We start from the raw sequence: 13,738 nt of genomic DNA on the forward strand, positions 1-13,738 counted from the left end.
GAATTTTGAAAATGATTTTGAATTGTGGACAGCAAAAAACAAAATCTCTGCACAAATTCTGGAGAACTAAAATATTTTTTGTACTGTAAAAAAATATACATTTTATATTAAACAATTTTTATTTACACATGATTTGCATTTTGATTTATATTTTCATCTTGAACTTGATAAGAGTTGTTTTGGAATCCACATTTTACGACGTGTCAATTTGGCTAAGGTTCTCTCTCATTTGGCTACAACTTTTTTCATCTGATTAGCCAAATTGCTACAATTGATAAAAAGTCAGGGTGAACCCTGATGCTTACATACCTGTCACCTATCAGAGTTGTATCTAGACGTATCAGGGGTCCCATATCACGCCAACTGCACATGCCCCATACCATCACAGAGCCTCCACCAGCTTGAACAGTCCTCTGTTGACATGTAGGGTCCATGGATTCATGAGGTTGTCTCCATACCCGTACATGTCCATCAGCTCGAAGCAATTGGAACAGAGACTCGTCAGACCAGGCAACATGTTTCCAATCCTCAACAGTCCAATGTCGGGCCCAGGCAAGGTGTAAAGCTTTGTGTCGTGCAGTCATCATGGGTACTCGAGTGGGCCTCTCAGTGAGTCGGCTCCGAAAGCCCATATCGATGATGTTTCGTTGAATGGTTCGCACACTGACACTTGTTGATGGCCCAGCATTGAAATCTGCAGCAATTTGCGTAAGGGTTGCACGTCTGTCACGCTTAATGATTCTCATCAGTAGTCGTTGGTCCCGTTCTTGCATGATCTTTTTCCGGCCGCAGCGATGTCGGAGATTTAATTTTTTACCGGATTCCCGATATTCACGGTACACTCGTGAAATGGTCGTATGTGAAAATCCAAATTTCATCGCTACCTCAGAGATGCTATGTCCCATCTCTCATTCGCCGACTATAACACCACATTCAAACTCACTTAAATCTCGATAACCTGCCATTGTAGCAGCAGTAACCGATCTAACAACTATGCCAGACACTCGTTGTGTTATATAGGCATTGCCGACCGCAGTGCCGTGCTCTGATTGGTTCCATATCTCTATTTGCATACGCATGCCTGGACCAGTTTTTTTGACTCTTCAGTTTATAAAAAATGTTATGTGATTAAAATATGTAAAAAAAATATAACCATTGTATGAAACAAACAAAAAGTTAGTTGAAATATTATTCAAGTCACAAGTTAAATCTATATACACTCATTGCCATAAAAATTTGCTCGCCAAGAAATAATTGTGGGATCGAAACGAAAGTTGGAAGGTACATGTTGGGCAGATATGCAAATGATTAGAAATGCAGCGTGATTGTGCATTGCGTAATGCCACTAGAGGGCGTTCGTTCTCCTTGGAGTATAAAACAGGTAAGCAGAGCTTGCTGGAGTGTATTTAATCGTTTGCAAAGGAAATGTTGAGGTAGACATGCCGTTACGCCGCCGTCGAAGACCATATGAGCAGTTGTCAGAGTTCGATACGGGAAGAATCATCGGGATGATGGAAGCTGGGTGGTCAGCTCGGTGAGTAGCTCGTCAATTTGGCCGTTCTGATTTTACTGTGAGGAGGTGTTGGGAACAGTTGACAGAAGAGACGTCATTTACACGGCGACCAGGTTCAGGACGCACTTGACAGACCAGTCGTCAAGAAGACCGTCACATCATCCGAAACGCACGCATAGAGCCAACTGCCTCATTGGCTGCTATCCAGACACAGGCAGAAGCTTCACTATGGGCCCCTGTGTCTTCCCGAACCATCGCAAGGCGCCTGGCTGAAGGACATCTGGTATCACAGCGCCCATTACGTGTGCTGCCAATGACACCCACCCACCAACGCCTCTGTTTGGAGTCGTGTCGAGCACGACGGGATCGGACTGCAACGGAATGGAACCAGGTCGTCTTCAGCGACGAATTGGGATTCAACTTGAGCAGTGATGACAATCGTGTTCGTGTGTGGAGGCCACGTGGTGAACGCTTCAATCCTGCCTTCGCTTTACAGTGACACACCACTCCCACAGCTGGTGTCATGGTATGGGGTGCCATTGCTTACGATACACGATCACCCCTAATATTGATCCATGGCACAATGACAGCCCAGCGGTACGTCCATAACATCCTTCAGCCACATGTGTTGCCACTCATGGCAGGGCTCCCAGGAGCCATTTTTCAACAAGACAATGCTAGGCCACACACAGCAAGAATGTCACAAGACTGCCTCCGCCACATTACCACCCTTCCCTGGCCTGCTCTATCCCCAGATTTGTCACCAATCGAGCATATCTGGGATCATTTGGTCGATGAACCACTAATTACTCAAGGGAGGTAGCTGACAAAAGAGAACCATTGGAATACGGTAACAAGCTTGCGATCTAGACCAGACGTCTTTAACCTTTTTCCGGTCGCAAGCACTGTCTTTACCCATCATCAAAAGAAGAACACTCTTACCTCATATTCAGGCCCCTCATTTAGGGAGGGCAGGGGGGCTGTTGCCTCTCCTGGCTTTTGAAAATACACTAAAAATGGTATATATATATGTAATATATACATACATTGAGTACATGTATTTTGCCCCCCCCCCCTAGAAAATGTTGAAATGACGGCCCTGGTCATGTTTGACATGAAATCCGGATGATTTTAATAATTGAATGCAATTCGCACAAGGTGTTTAAATGAAACGTTGATCTCTCTCAAGTGCTCGCGGGCACCAAATCAGACGCGAGCATCGAGCACTCTGGGTGCTTTGGGGAGCACCATGTGCTTGCGAGTAACGGATTGAAGATGCCTGATCCAGACGGACACCTAAGCATGACGATAGAGCAAGTAACAAACGTCTAATATTCGACTTCGAAAAATGTGAAATCCGTCCTTCGAAAGGGCCCTTTGTTGGTCTAGTGCAGTGTTCCTCAACCGCCGGGCCCTAGCATCCTCCAAACGTGGCCCGTGAGTGGTTTATTTCTTCATTTTTGCCCATTTTATTTCCCATTACTCTTGTGCATGCCCAGACCTTCCAATCAAGAAAAAGAAATCAACCGTGCTGCGGGATTCCAAAGCAAGGCCAAATTTTTCACTGGCCCCGTATAGTGAATTTATTTTGTGAAAAAACAAAAATGAGAATTATCTCATTTAGATTCCCGGGCTGGATCAGCCCTCTACTGTGCTTCCCTCTGAATTGAAAAATAAACTGGACTATGTTTGTACTCTTAAACGATGGTTTTGGATCTCGTATATAAGAAATGTTTCTTCTAATTTTTTTTTATTTTACCTGCGCCAATACGTTTTGCTTGTGCGCGTTAATGCAATCAGTAAAGAAATGGGCTCGTTCGTGCACATTCTATTGAGACTGCGTTTTCTTTTGATGCTCATCCCTGTCGCAATGCGTGGCGATTTCGACGGCAAACTTCCGATTTTGACAGTGGACGCCTATCGTTGTACCGACTGAATGAACCGCTCTATCAATCGCACCATGCTCTATTCACCGTCGTTCGGGTCTTTTGCTCTGTTTTGAGCCCACTATTGCTATGCGTCGCTGCGCAACGCTGCTGTTGTGCATACGACTTAATATCGATCAATAGTGTGTTCAGTAGTTTTGCATTCGCAAGACGCGTTTTCAACGCCCACGGAGCTCGCTTTGGAAAGTTTTGTCGTGGGTGGTGAAGAAACTCCGATACGACAAAAACATTGGTGGGGGTCTAGGGTTGCCAGACACGCTCTATGAGTTGAGGAAAACACTCATAGTTAAAAAAATTGGTTGCAGATGGCAGCACTACACATAACAGGCACAGTGGCGGATCATGATTTTGGGAGGCCCCAGGCGCAACCTGATCTGGAGGCCCCCCTATCAGGGACGGATTAAAGGTAGGGGCTGTCCCCCCCCCCCCCCGAGATCAGAAAAATTAAATGGAAAGAAAAATGTTTTCTACGTTTTTGACTGAATAACAAACCAAGAAAATAAATTTGCTTAAAAAAAGGGGAAAATTCAGAATTTTTTCCAAAAGAAATCAGAACCGTCCTGAAAAATTGAACACATGGTCACAACCACCGCCCCCACCCACAAATTTGCGTTTATCCACCACTGCACCCTTTTGGCCCTAATAAGAACGAGATGGTTCACTAAAATGAACAATATTATGAAAAATCGTAACTTTTTTTTTATTTTTGCATCACCAAAACCATAAACACAAAAATAAGATAAGGAAATATAATGATATTCTCTGGTACTAGATGAAAAATAATCACACTCCCATTAAAAAAAAAAAAATCACAGTAAAATTCTGCATCATATTTTTAGTAATCTAAGATGTCCGTCCTGGTGCCTTCCTTCAGCCACACGGCAAAAATGGAGATCCGTCATAGTTTTAATAATTTAATATTACTGATTAATAAAGATTTGATAATATCTCAAATATAATATATTTGATTTGATATAAAGATACTGATAATATTTAATAGAAAAACATTTCTTCAATAGAGGGAATAGAGGGAAGAAATTATATCGGAGTAAATATAAGAATTATATTTTTAATGGAAGAAATTATTTCAGAATGAATTAAAATTATTGTCAATGAAAGAAATTATTTAAAAAAAATTTTTTAGAAATTATTATTTTTATTTGTTTATTCTATTTTATTTTTACTATTATTATATTGATTATTATTATTTTCTCTTTCAGCCACCTCGTTGGGCACTCTGCCTGTTGTGGCCTTTGCCTTTGCATTATTTGTATTCAGAGTGAATAAAAATCTTCTATATTATGCCCCCCCCCCGTTTCGTTTAATAACGAAAAATGCCACTGTATAACATTGTGGCCCGCGTACTTTATAAAATGTTTCAATATGGCCTGCTATGCCTCAAAGGTTGAAGACCCCTGCAGTAGACTCTCGCTAATCCGGTACGTATTACACCACGGTGTGCCAGATTTTACCAAAATTGCTGGATTAACTTTGAAGAAACCCATTGAAATAATATATGAAATTTCGTGCAAAGACATAGTCAGGACTTGATCAGCAATTAAGAAATATTAGAACGTGTTAAGGGGGTTAGGGCATCAGGAGAAAAGTGACACCACACCACCTAAATATCCTGGACTACTGGACGTGCTGGATTAGAGCACGACCGAATTCTCGAGAGACTACTGTAGTTGAATTGAAATGCTCAAATAAAAATTTATCAGATAATTTATATATTTTTAGTTTTGCTTACCGTTATTTTTGGAGATTCTGCAATCTAAATCCTAAAGGAAATCTTGAGGATCGGCATGAAAATTTTTTTCATTACAATAACACACATTACAATTACATTAACAATAAACACTTTTCGGTCTGACACAAAGATGTTGTCTACCCAAGCCTCCTTGACCAATCCAAAAATGTAGCTCTTTTTTTTAGAAAGAAGGAAAAGAAACCCCCTTGATTTTTTTCAGCCGGGGAGGGAGTGTTAAAAGAGCAACAGAAAAATCACGTGATTCAGAATGCATGTCATTCAGCATTCATTTCAAACCCCACTTTTCTTTTGTCATATGGTCGTATGGTTCCAGTCATAGATTGCAAATGTATATGTTGTTTGAACCAGCTTATAGTATTTCATTCAAACAAGTGGGAGACAAAATCACAATAAGAGCTCTACTACATTCATTTTAATTAGTACGACTGTCTCTTCCTGTCGATGTCGCCGCTTGCCGATAGCCATCTTGCCATCCATTATACTGTATACAAAAGCTTACACCAAAGCTGTCGTATTATCGGCGCCCATGAAAGCATTTAATACTGTGGAATGAGACATCTGTTTATGCCTTCACTACAATTTTCATTTCGGACAGACATTAGGACCTGCTGTTCTCATCCCTCCTCCTGCTTGTGCCCTTAGGGAAATACTGTTTGAAAATGACCCTCCCTGAATGATCGCTTTACAATGTCTCTTCTTTCTTTGTCGGGGAAGAACTGGCCCTTGAGAGCTGCGTCTTGTAAATTGTTCTTTTCTTTCAGTTCCCGTTTTTCTTCCATAACTCATACGTACAGTATACAAAAAATAACAAAAATAAAAAATAAAAAAAAATTGCGGTTGAAAAAAAAAGGGAGAGCAGATACTGTACTTAGTTCAAGAGATTTGTTGATGCGCATGTAAATTCATATGTAGGATGAAGCACACAACTATTTGGAGGCCCCCCGCTCTGCCGAGGCCCCAGGCGCGCGCCTCATGCGCCTGTGCGGTAATCCGCCACTGAACAGGCATTACACGGAAACAAACTTCATGGTAGGTTCACTATACGTACACACAAATTCCAACATGTACCAATTCATTAGAGGTTCTGCAGAGAAATATGGACGAGGTGCTTGTCTGGTTTAGTAGTAGTAGGGTTGCTAGACGTCCGTATATACGACTCGCGAGGGCGTATGCAGGGAATGAATTGCATTGAATATTCATGATAATCTGTGGGGCTTAGGTGATTTCACAAAGTCTATTGAAGCCATGTTTGGGGATACGGGGGGGGGGGGGATGAAGACGATTGCCCCCCCCCCCCCGATTTAAAAAAAATTATTGGCGTAGGCAGAAGAGCAAAGGGTGGACATTAGTCCCCCACCTTGTTAGGGAAACAACCTGTATCCACACTTATGCTTTTGCGGCGGGGAGGCTTATGTGGCTTGAGCCCTCAGGGTCCAGTTTCTTTGAGCGTTGTATTTAAATCAACTTTAAATTCAAAAGTTTTTAAAAATTTGAAAAAAAATTCAGTTTTTTTTGTTAATTTACTTGCTTTCCCCCCTTTCATTAATACCCTCTGTTTTGGACCTTCTAAACTGTGAGTAGTGACCACCTAGAGGGGTCGCTACTCACAGTTTGGGAACAACTGATGTAAGAAAACAGTCCAGCATGGCTCATTTTGTCCAATGCAGGGCTCACACTCGTCCTGCTTTCTGGTAAAATTACCCACTTTGTTCTACTTTTCCAAAATTTTAATTTTTTTAACACAATCCTATCAATAAAATTTATATAATAATTGATTTTAATTGAGAAGGGAATCATGGAAATAATGCCAAATAATACAAATGTAGTAGATTGCAATCAATGATTCTGAAAAAGGAGAAATTGTATTGCTTTAAGGTTATTTTGGGGGCTGGTGTATGTGGACCATTTAGTGGTGTAGTAATTTTTCATTTACTTAGTTTGTGGGAAAAAAATTGTATTTACTACTTCATGGTCTTCGACAGTAACTAACATTGATCGTATAAAATTATGGTGCACATTTTGTGTATAGATCATAGGCGGAGATAGACTTGGAAGTCTGGGGGGGGGGGCACGATGATGATGTCAGTTCATATATACACTGAAGAGCCAAAAAAACTGGTACACCTGCCTAATATCGTGTAGGGCCACTGCGAGCCCGCAGAAGTGCCGCAACACAACGTGGCATGGACTCGACTAATGTCTGAAGTAGTGCTGGAGGTAATTGACACCATGAATCCTGCAGGGCTGTCCATAAATCCGTAGGCGTAAGAGGAGATCTCTTCTGAATAGCACGTTGCAAGGCATCCCAGATATGTTCTATAATGTTCATGTCTGGGGATTTATGTGTCCAGCGGAAGTGTCTAAAGTCAGAAGAGTGTTCCTGGAGCCACTTTGTAGCAATTCTGGACGTGTGGGGTGTCGCATTGTCCTGCTGAAATTGTCCAAGTCCGTCGGAATGCACAATGGACATGAATGGGTGCAGGCGATCAGACAGGATGCTTACGTACCTGTCACCAGTCAGAGTCGTATCTAGACGTATCAGGGGTCCCATGTCACACCAACTGCACACGCCCCATACCATCACAGAGCCTCCACCAGCTTGAACAGTCCCCTGTTCACATGTAGGGTCCATGGATTCATGAGGTTGTCTCCATACCCGCACACGTCCATCAGCTCGAAGCAATTGGAACAGAGACTTGTCAGACCAGGCAACGTGTTTCCAGTCCTCAACAGTCCAATGTCGGGCCCAGGCAAGGTGTAAAGCTTTGTGTCGTGCAGTCATCGTGGGTACTCGAGTGGGCCTCTCAGTGAGTCGGCTCCGAAAGCCCATATCGATGATGTTTCGTTGAATGGTTCGCACACTGACACTTGTTGATGTCCCAGCATTGAAATCTGCAGCAATTTGCATAAGGGCTGCACGTCTGTCACGCTTAATGATTCTCATCAGTAGTCGTTGGTCCCGTTCTTGCATGATCTTTTTCCGGCCGCAGCAATGTCGGAGATTTAATTTTTTACCGGATTCCCGATATTCACGGTACACTCGTGAAATGGTCGTATGTGAAAATCCAAATTTCATCGCTACCTCAGAGATGCTATGTCCCATCTCTCATTCGCCGACTATAACACCACATTCAAACTCACTTAAATCTCGATAACCTGCCATTGTAGCAGCAGTAACCGATGTAACAACTATGCCAGACACTCGTTGTGTTATATAGGCGTTGCCGACCGCAGGGCCGCACTCTGATTGGTTCCATATCTCTTTAATTGCATACGCATGCCTGGACCAGTTTTTTTGGCTCTTCAGTTTACATTAGTTCAGTCGACTCCACCTTTGACCCTGGGGGCACCCCCCCCCCCTGTATCTCCGCCCATGGTATAGGTGAAAGAACAGTTTGCCTAACAAAGCAAGCAGTTGGGTACATAGACCTATTCTAGGTTTTGTGACTTTGATGATACCTAATAGCATTCAATTGTCTTCTGTATTTTTAGGGCATGCAGAAGCACAAACAGTATTTACAATGCTCAAGTAAAGAGCTAGAAATGAAAGTGCTTCATTTGTCCTCCCAGGGTCACAGAAAAGTCACAAAAAGTCCCCGAAAAGTCACCAAATTCCGTTTTTGGTATTTGGTAGACACCCTGTATAATGATATTGTTTTACATCATGTAAGAATTCCAAAAATCATGAAAGAATCAACAATAGTGGTTTATATGCTAATATCTCCAACTATTTGTGCAGTTTGAGAATTGAATGAAAGTTTTTTTTAACTGTAACTAATTTATCTTTTGTCCTACCTGTATTTTTGTGTTTGAGTCTATTTTTTTTTTATATGCTTTCTATTAAAAATGCTGATTATTATTTTACTATGATAAAACAACGATGATCATTTTCAGATAATAATATGAATTTTCAGTCTTTAGGAAAAGGAAAAGTTGATGAAGAATTTATAACAGATTGCATTGATGAGGATGAATATGATGCTCTCAATGAGGAAACATTTGGTGGTGGTCCAGTTGGTACGTGGTTTCATTTTATTACCTTCTCCCTTTGAAATTAGTGTATAAGGAAATCTGAGTTTGTTCATTACTTAATTTAATGAATATTTACTTGACTGGCAAGCATTTGGCCTACAATTTTCATTCTCATCATGCCACCTACTTTAGCTTACACCTCACTCCTACATAGACTTATGACGCACCTACTGGATGGTGCACCTTGCAGCTGTTGGGTGGAAACCGCTTATCATGAAACTTCAGTTAATGCTAAAGGAATTATTGATCCTGTCAATCTCAGTAGAGATACAATGTTAACAATACACTTAAAACAAACCAGGGCATCAGAGATTGTTTGACATGAAAAAAATCCCTCCCCCCCCCCCCAACATAAATATATACAGTCGAATCTGTTTATAATGAACACGCTATTACAAATTTTCACATATAATGAACTTTTTTTATGTCCTGTGAATTTCATATTGCTTATCTATGCTATTTTGATTGCTTGTAATGAACACTGATTTCAGCAAGGTCTACTTGTAAAGAATTTTTGACCTATTTTCAACTTTTTAAACCATTGTTTTTCTACTTTTAGCCATTACACAAATTTTCTCATTTTTATTACTAATGAATTAGTTAGGCCTTAAGTTATAATGGTGCATAATTTTATGTACTTTAAATTATTCAATTTTTTCAATTAAATTATTTTCTTTACCATGACGTCACCTGTGTAAATTTGCAAGATTACACAAAGCCTGGGGTACATTTACACACCACTGAAAATGATGAAATATGAGACTTACTGTGAATAAAATACAACAAATTAATCCCAAAGAAACCTAGTTTATTTCAAAACTACATAGCACAATAGCACAATTACAAACATTAATTATGGTGAATCCTCATTTATTTCAAAAAATTCGCTCTCACAATTTATACAAACAAAAAATGTTGAATTCGCTGTGGTAATACAGTACTCATGTGCCCACCTCTTACATTGGGTGTGTGCATTGTACCCACTGTTTGTCAGGTCTTGAATTTTTGTATGGTCTTAAACAGTAAATGCACACAGTTTTCATTGTCATGCTCTTCATCAGAGTCAAATGTTTCATTGGTTTTGATTTCTTTTTACGCTCAACATTTCCTACTTGCTCATTTGCTTCAACATTTCTTTCCTGCGTTTTGAGGTCGTCCTCTCGTCTTGACACAGTTCCAGAAGACACCTCACCGGGTGTTGGTTCCAACTCCATAGCCTCCGCAGTCTTTGTTGTCACCTCCAAAGTATCCATAGGCCCTGGCTCTGCCTTCACATCATCTGAAGGTCCAGGCTCCTCGCCCAAGCTGTTAGCAGACAATGGTTCCGGTACCAAAGTTTCTAAATTTTCTGCAGACTTCCCTGGTCGTGGTGCTGAGGGAACTTTCAGTGTCACATCTTTTGGAACATTGGCACCTTCTTTTGGGGCATTGAGTTTTTTACAATTAGAAAGTGTCTTGAAATTGAAACAAAAAGCTGCTGCTGCCTTTCTTAGAGATGGCCCACTTCGTACATTTTTGACTGCCATCTTCATCACATCTGGGTCAATATTTTGACTTCTATTAGTTTTCCTTTTGTAATTCTGAACCATTGTTAATCTGAAAAAACTCCCATGATGATTAAAAACTAACAATAGTAGGCCTACAGAATATTATTACGAAGAGGGCAGGTTTATACAGACATGGGGTTTATACACACTGTGTAAATCTGCCCCATCTCTATTTTTTTTTATAACTCAGCGCATAAGCCTTATTCATGAGCCAAATAATCAATTAAATAGCTTAAAATAACCGCAAAACAACAATCTAAAAGGATAATCCATAATAAGTTATAATTTTCTAACATTACAAGCTCTATTAAATCCAATATATAAGGGTACTTGCCTGGTAAAAAATCAGTAAAAGTTGTCCACTTAACTGCCCGCTCTAGTGACTGACTCCAGACTGGTGTGAGTGCAAATGGCGTCCAAGGTGATTCTCCTGACCCGATAACTATAAGCCGTGTGTAAATGTGCCCATGTACTAAACTTGCCCCGGTCTACCCTATATATATCTTAAGTTTTTTTTAGCTAGAAATTTCAAACTCTCTTCTTTTCATAATATAGCAATTATTTAATGGTACTAATAATTAATGTTTAATGAGAAATAATTGAAAACGTATGTTTTAGCGTTTTAAAAAAGTTTATAAGAAAACATCATTTTTTAACATAAAATTGCAAACAATTCTTGATAAAAACTTACCAAAATGTACAAATATCTAAAACAATTTTGTATTAAAAAATATAATCTTGTAAAATTTGCTTTAGTACACTTCAAAACACACATTTGCACACATAGCAACACCACAAGGTTTGTAATAAGTTTGAGTTTCTTTATTCAATCTTTTTCCAGTTTCTGCCTTTGATTTGCTCCATTGCTCCTTTTCATCATCTAAAATGAATAATAATTTTGTAAAATATACGTTCTAAAACATTTGAAAAAAGTAAGTAATATACACAAAATTTTGTTCAAAAGCATAAAATCAAATATATTTACTGGTGCTATTGTCATCATTAGAGAACTGCGATTTTGAATTCCTTATATAAGCGGACTGGTATTCTGGATCATCTGAATCTGATAACTCTGACAAAGAATCTTGTACTAATATATCTCTTAAGTTCAGCCAAATCATCTGCATCTGATTAGTCTAAAAATTGTTTGAGACATCGTGAAACACAACAATCATGGCTACCTTACCTAGGAAAACAAATGTGTTTCAACTATACTTCTACATCATTTCATAAAGCTACATCCGTTGGATGCTGCCATCTATATTTTTTTGGAACTAGAAGATTTATAGATTGTTTAAAAACACTGGGAACATAATATATTCAGCTATTTTATATCTATGAGAGTTAACTATGAGTCATACTTTGTCTTAGTTCCCTGTTATATATTGATGCTTGGGTATTTACTGTTTGGTCCACTAACTATAATGATGGACATGGATTACTACAACCAGTTAGCATGGCATCCAGAGCATGACTGCCCTTCTTTATTACTATTATTATCTTACAAGGCAGGACGGTGCTGCCATCTATAAATGGTATTAAGTAGTAGGTATTTTACATGCCCCCTTTTTTTTTTCTTTTTTAAGAAACATTAAAGTTCTGTTATAGTTAATGTAAGATAATGTGATAATGAATATTCAGTTTATTGTCTATAACGTATGGGTTTAACTACAGTCCTCGCTGACTTTCTCAGGATTGGACCTGCTCCTGGAATTGTATCTGAAGTTGAAGATGTCATATTTTTAACTGCCGTTAAAGGGTACAAATCTTCAACTGTTCTATTTCTAGTGATCTTCTCATTAGTTGTTCTGTCTTCTCTTATGTGGTGTCCATTTCTTCGATATGTCCCTCCATCTTTTCCCTCGATGATATAGGAACGAGGTTTCAGTCCTGTCTTGATTATGACACCTTGTTGCCATGGTTCACGAGGTCTTTTCTTGAACCAGACCCTTGAGCCTTGTTTGAGTTCAGGCTGATGCATTGCATGTTTGTCAAATCTTTCCTTCTGATATGCTTGTTTGGTTTTCAAGATTTTACTGGCTTCAGCTGTAGAAAACTTTGGCTTGAGTTGATAAGGATGAGTTGTCAAAAAGGATCTTAATCGTCTGCCCATCAGCAGTTCAGCCGAAGAAGGAAGATCCTGTGTAGGTTGTATCCTATAATCCAGTAGGACCGTATGTAGATCTTTACCTTCTTTTAGAGCTTTTGTGAGAGACTTCTTCAACGTTTGTACAGCTCTCTCAACTTGGCCGTTGCTTCTGGGAAAGTGAGGTGAAGTAATACTATGTGTCACGTTCCATTCTTTGAAAAATTTTCAAAGACTTTCTGCATTAAATGGTGGCCCTCTGTCACTCACCAATTCTTCTGGTATTCCATGCCTTGCAAAGATGCTTTTCATCGCTTCTATTACTGCCTTTGCATTAGTACTCTTCATGTTTTTAACTTCTATGTACTTTGAGAAATAATTGATCATCAAAAGATACTGTTGACCTCTCAAGTAGAAAAAGTCACAAACCACTTTTTCCCATGTTCTTCCAGGCAGAATTTGTTTGAACAGGACTTCTTTAGAATTTGCCCTCTGATTCTGCTGACAGATTTTACATCTATTGATGTAGTTTTCCACATCATCATTTATTTTCGGCCAGTAGAAATATTCTCTAGCTTTCAATTTGCAAGCAATAATACCTCGATGCGAAACATGCAGTTTTTCCGAGACTTCTGGTCTTGCAACTTGTGGCGCAACAAGTCTCTGGCCTCTGCATATTATTCCTTCTTTAGAATAATACAGCTCATCTCTACAGTGCCAGTAAGGCTGAGCTGCTGCTCTGGTTCTACTCTTTTCTGGCCATCCCTTTTGAACATGATGAAGCACATCTTGCAGCTCTGCATCACTTGCTGTCATCGAAGCATATTCATGCCACTTATTGGG

The 13,738-nt window shown here is 39.7% G+C and overlaps 1 protein-coding gene across 3 annotated transcripts in view; it reads left to right on the forward strand.

Annotated features, from left to right (window-relative positions):
- The window catches only part of Patr-1 (Protein associated with topo II related - 1), a 110,338-nt gene that overhangs the window by 13,295 nt on the left and 83,305 nt on the right, over positions 1 to 13,738 (forward strand). For all 3 annotated transcript variants that reach the window (XM_089246154.1, XM_089246157.1, XM_089246155.1), the window contains one exon: positions 9,145 to 9,247. In XM_089246154.1, coding sequence (XP_089102280.1) covers positions 9,145 to 9,247 — 103 coding nt within the window. The remainder of the gene's footprint in view (positions 1 to 9,144; positions 9,248 to 13,738) is intronic.

The sequence above is a fragment of the Pholcus phalangioides genome, unplaced genomic scaffold (genome assembly GCF_987345545.1).
Source record: "Pholcus phalangioides strain wild (caught in Gottingen) unplaced genomic scaffold, Ppha-v1.0 ptg000017l_1, whole genome shotgun sequence".
Classification (NCBI taxonomy): Eukaryota; Metazoa; Arthropoda; class Arachnida; order Araneae; family Pholcidae; genus Pholcus; species Pholcus phalangioides.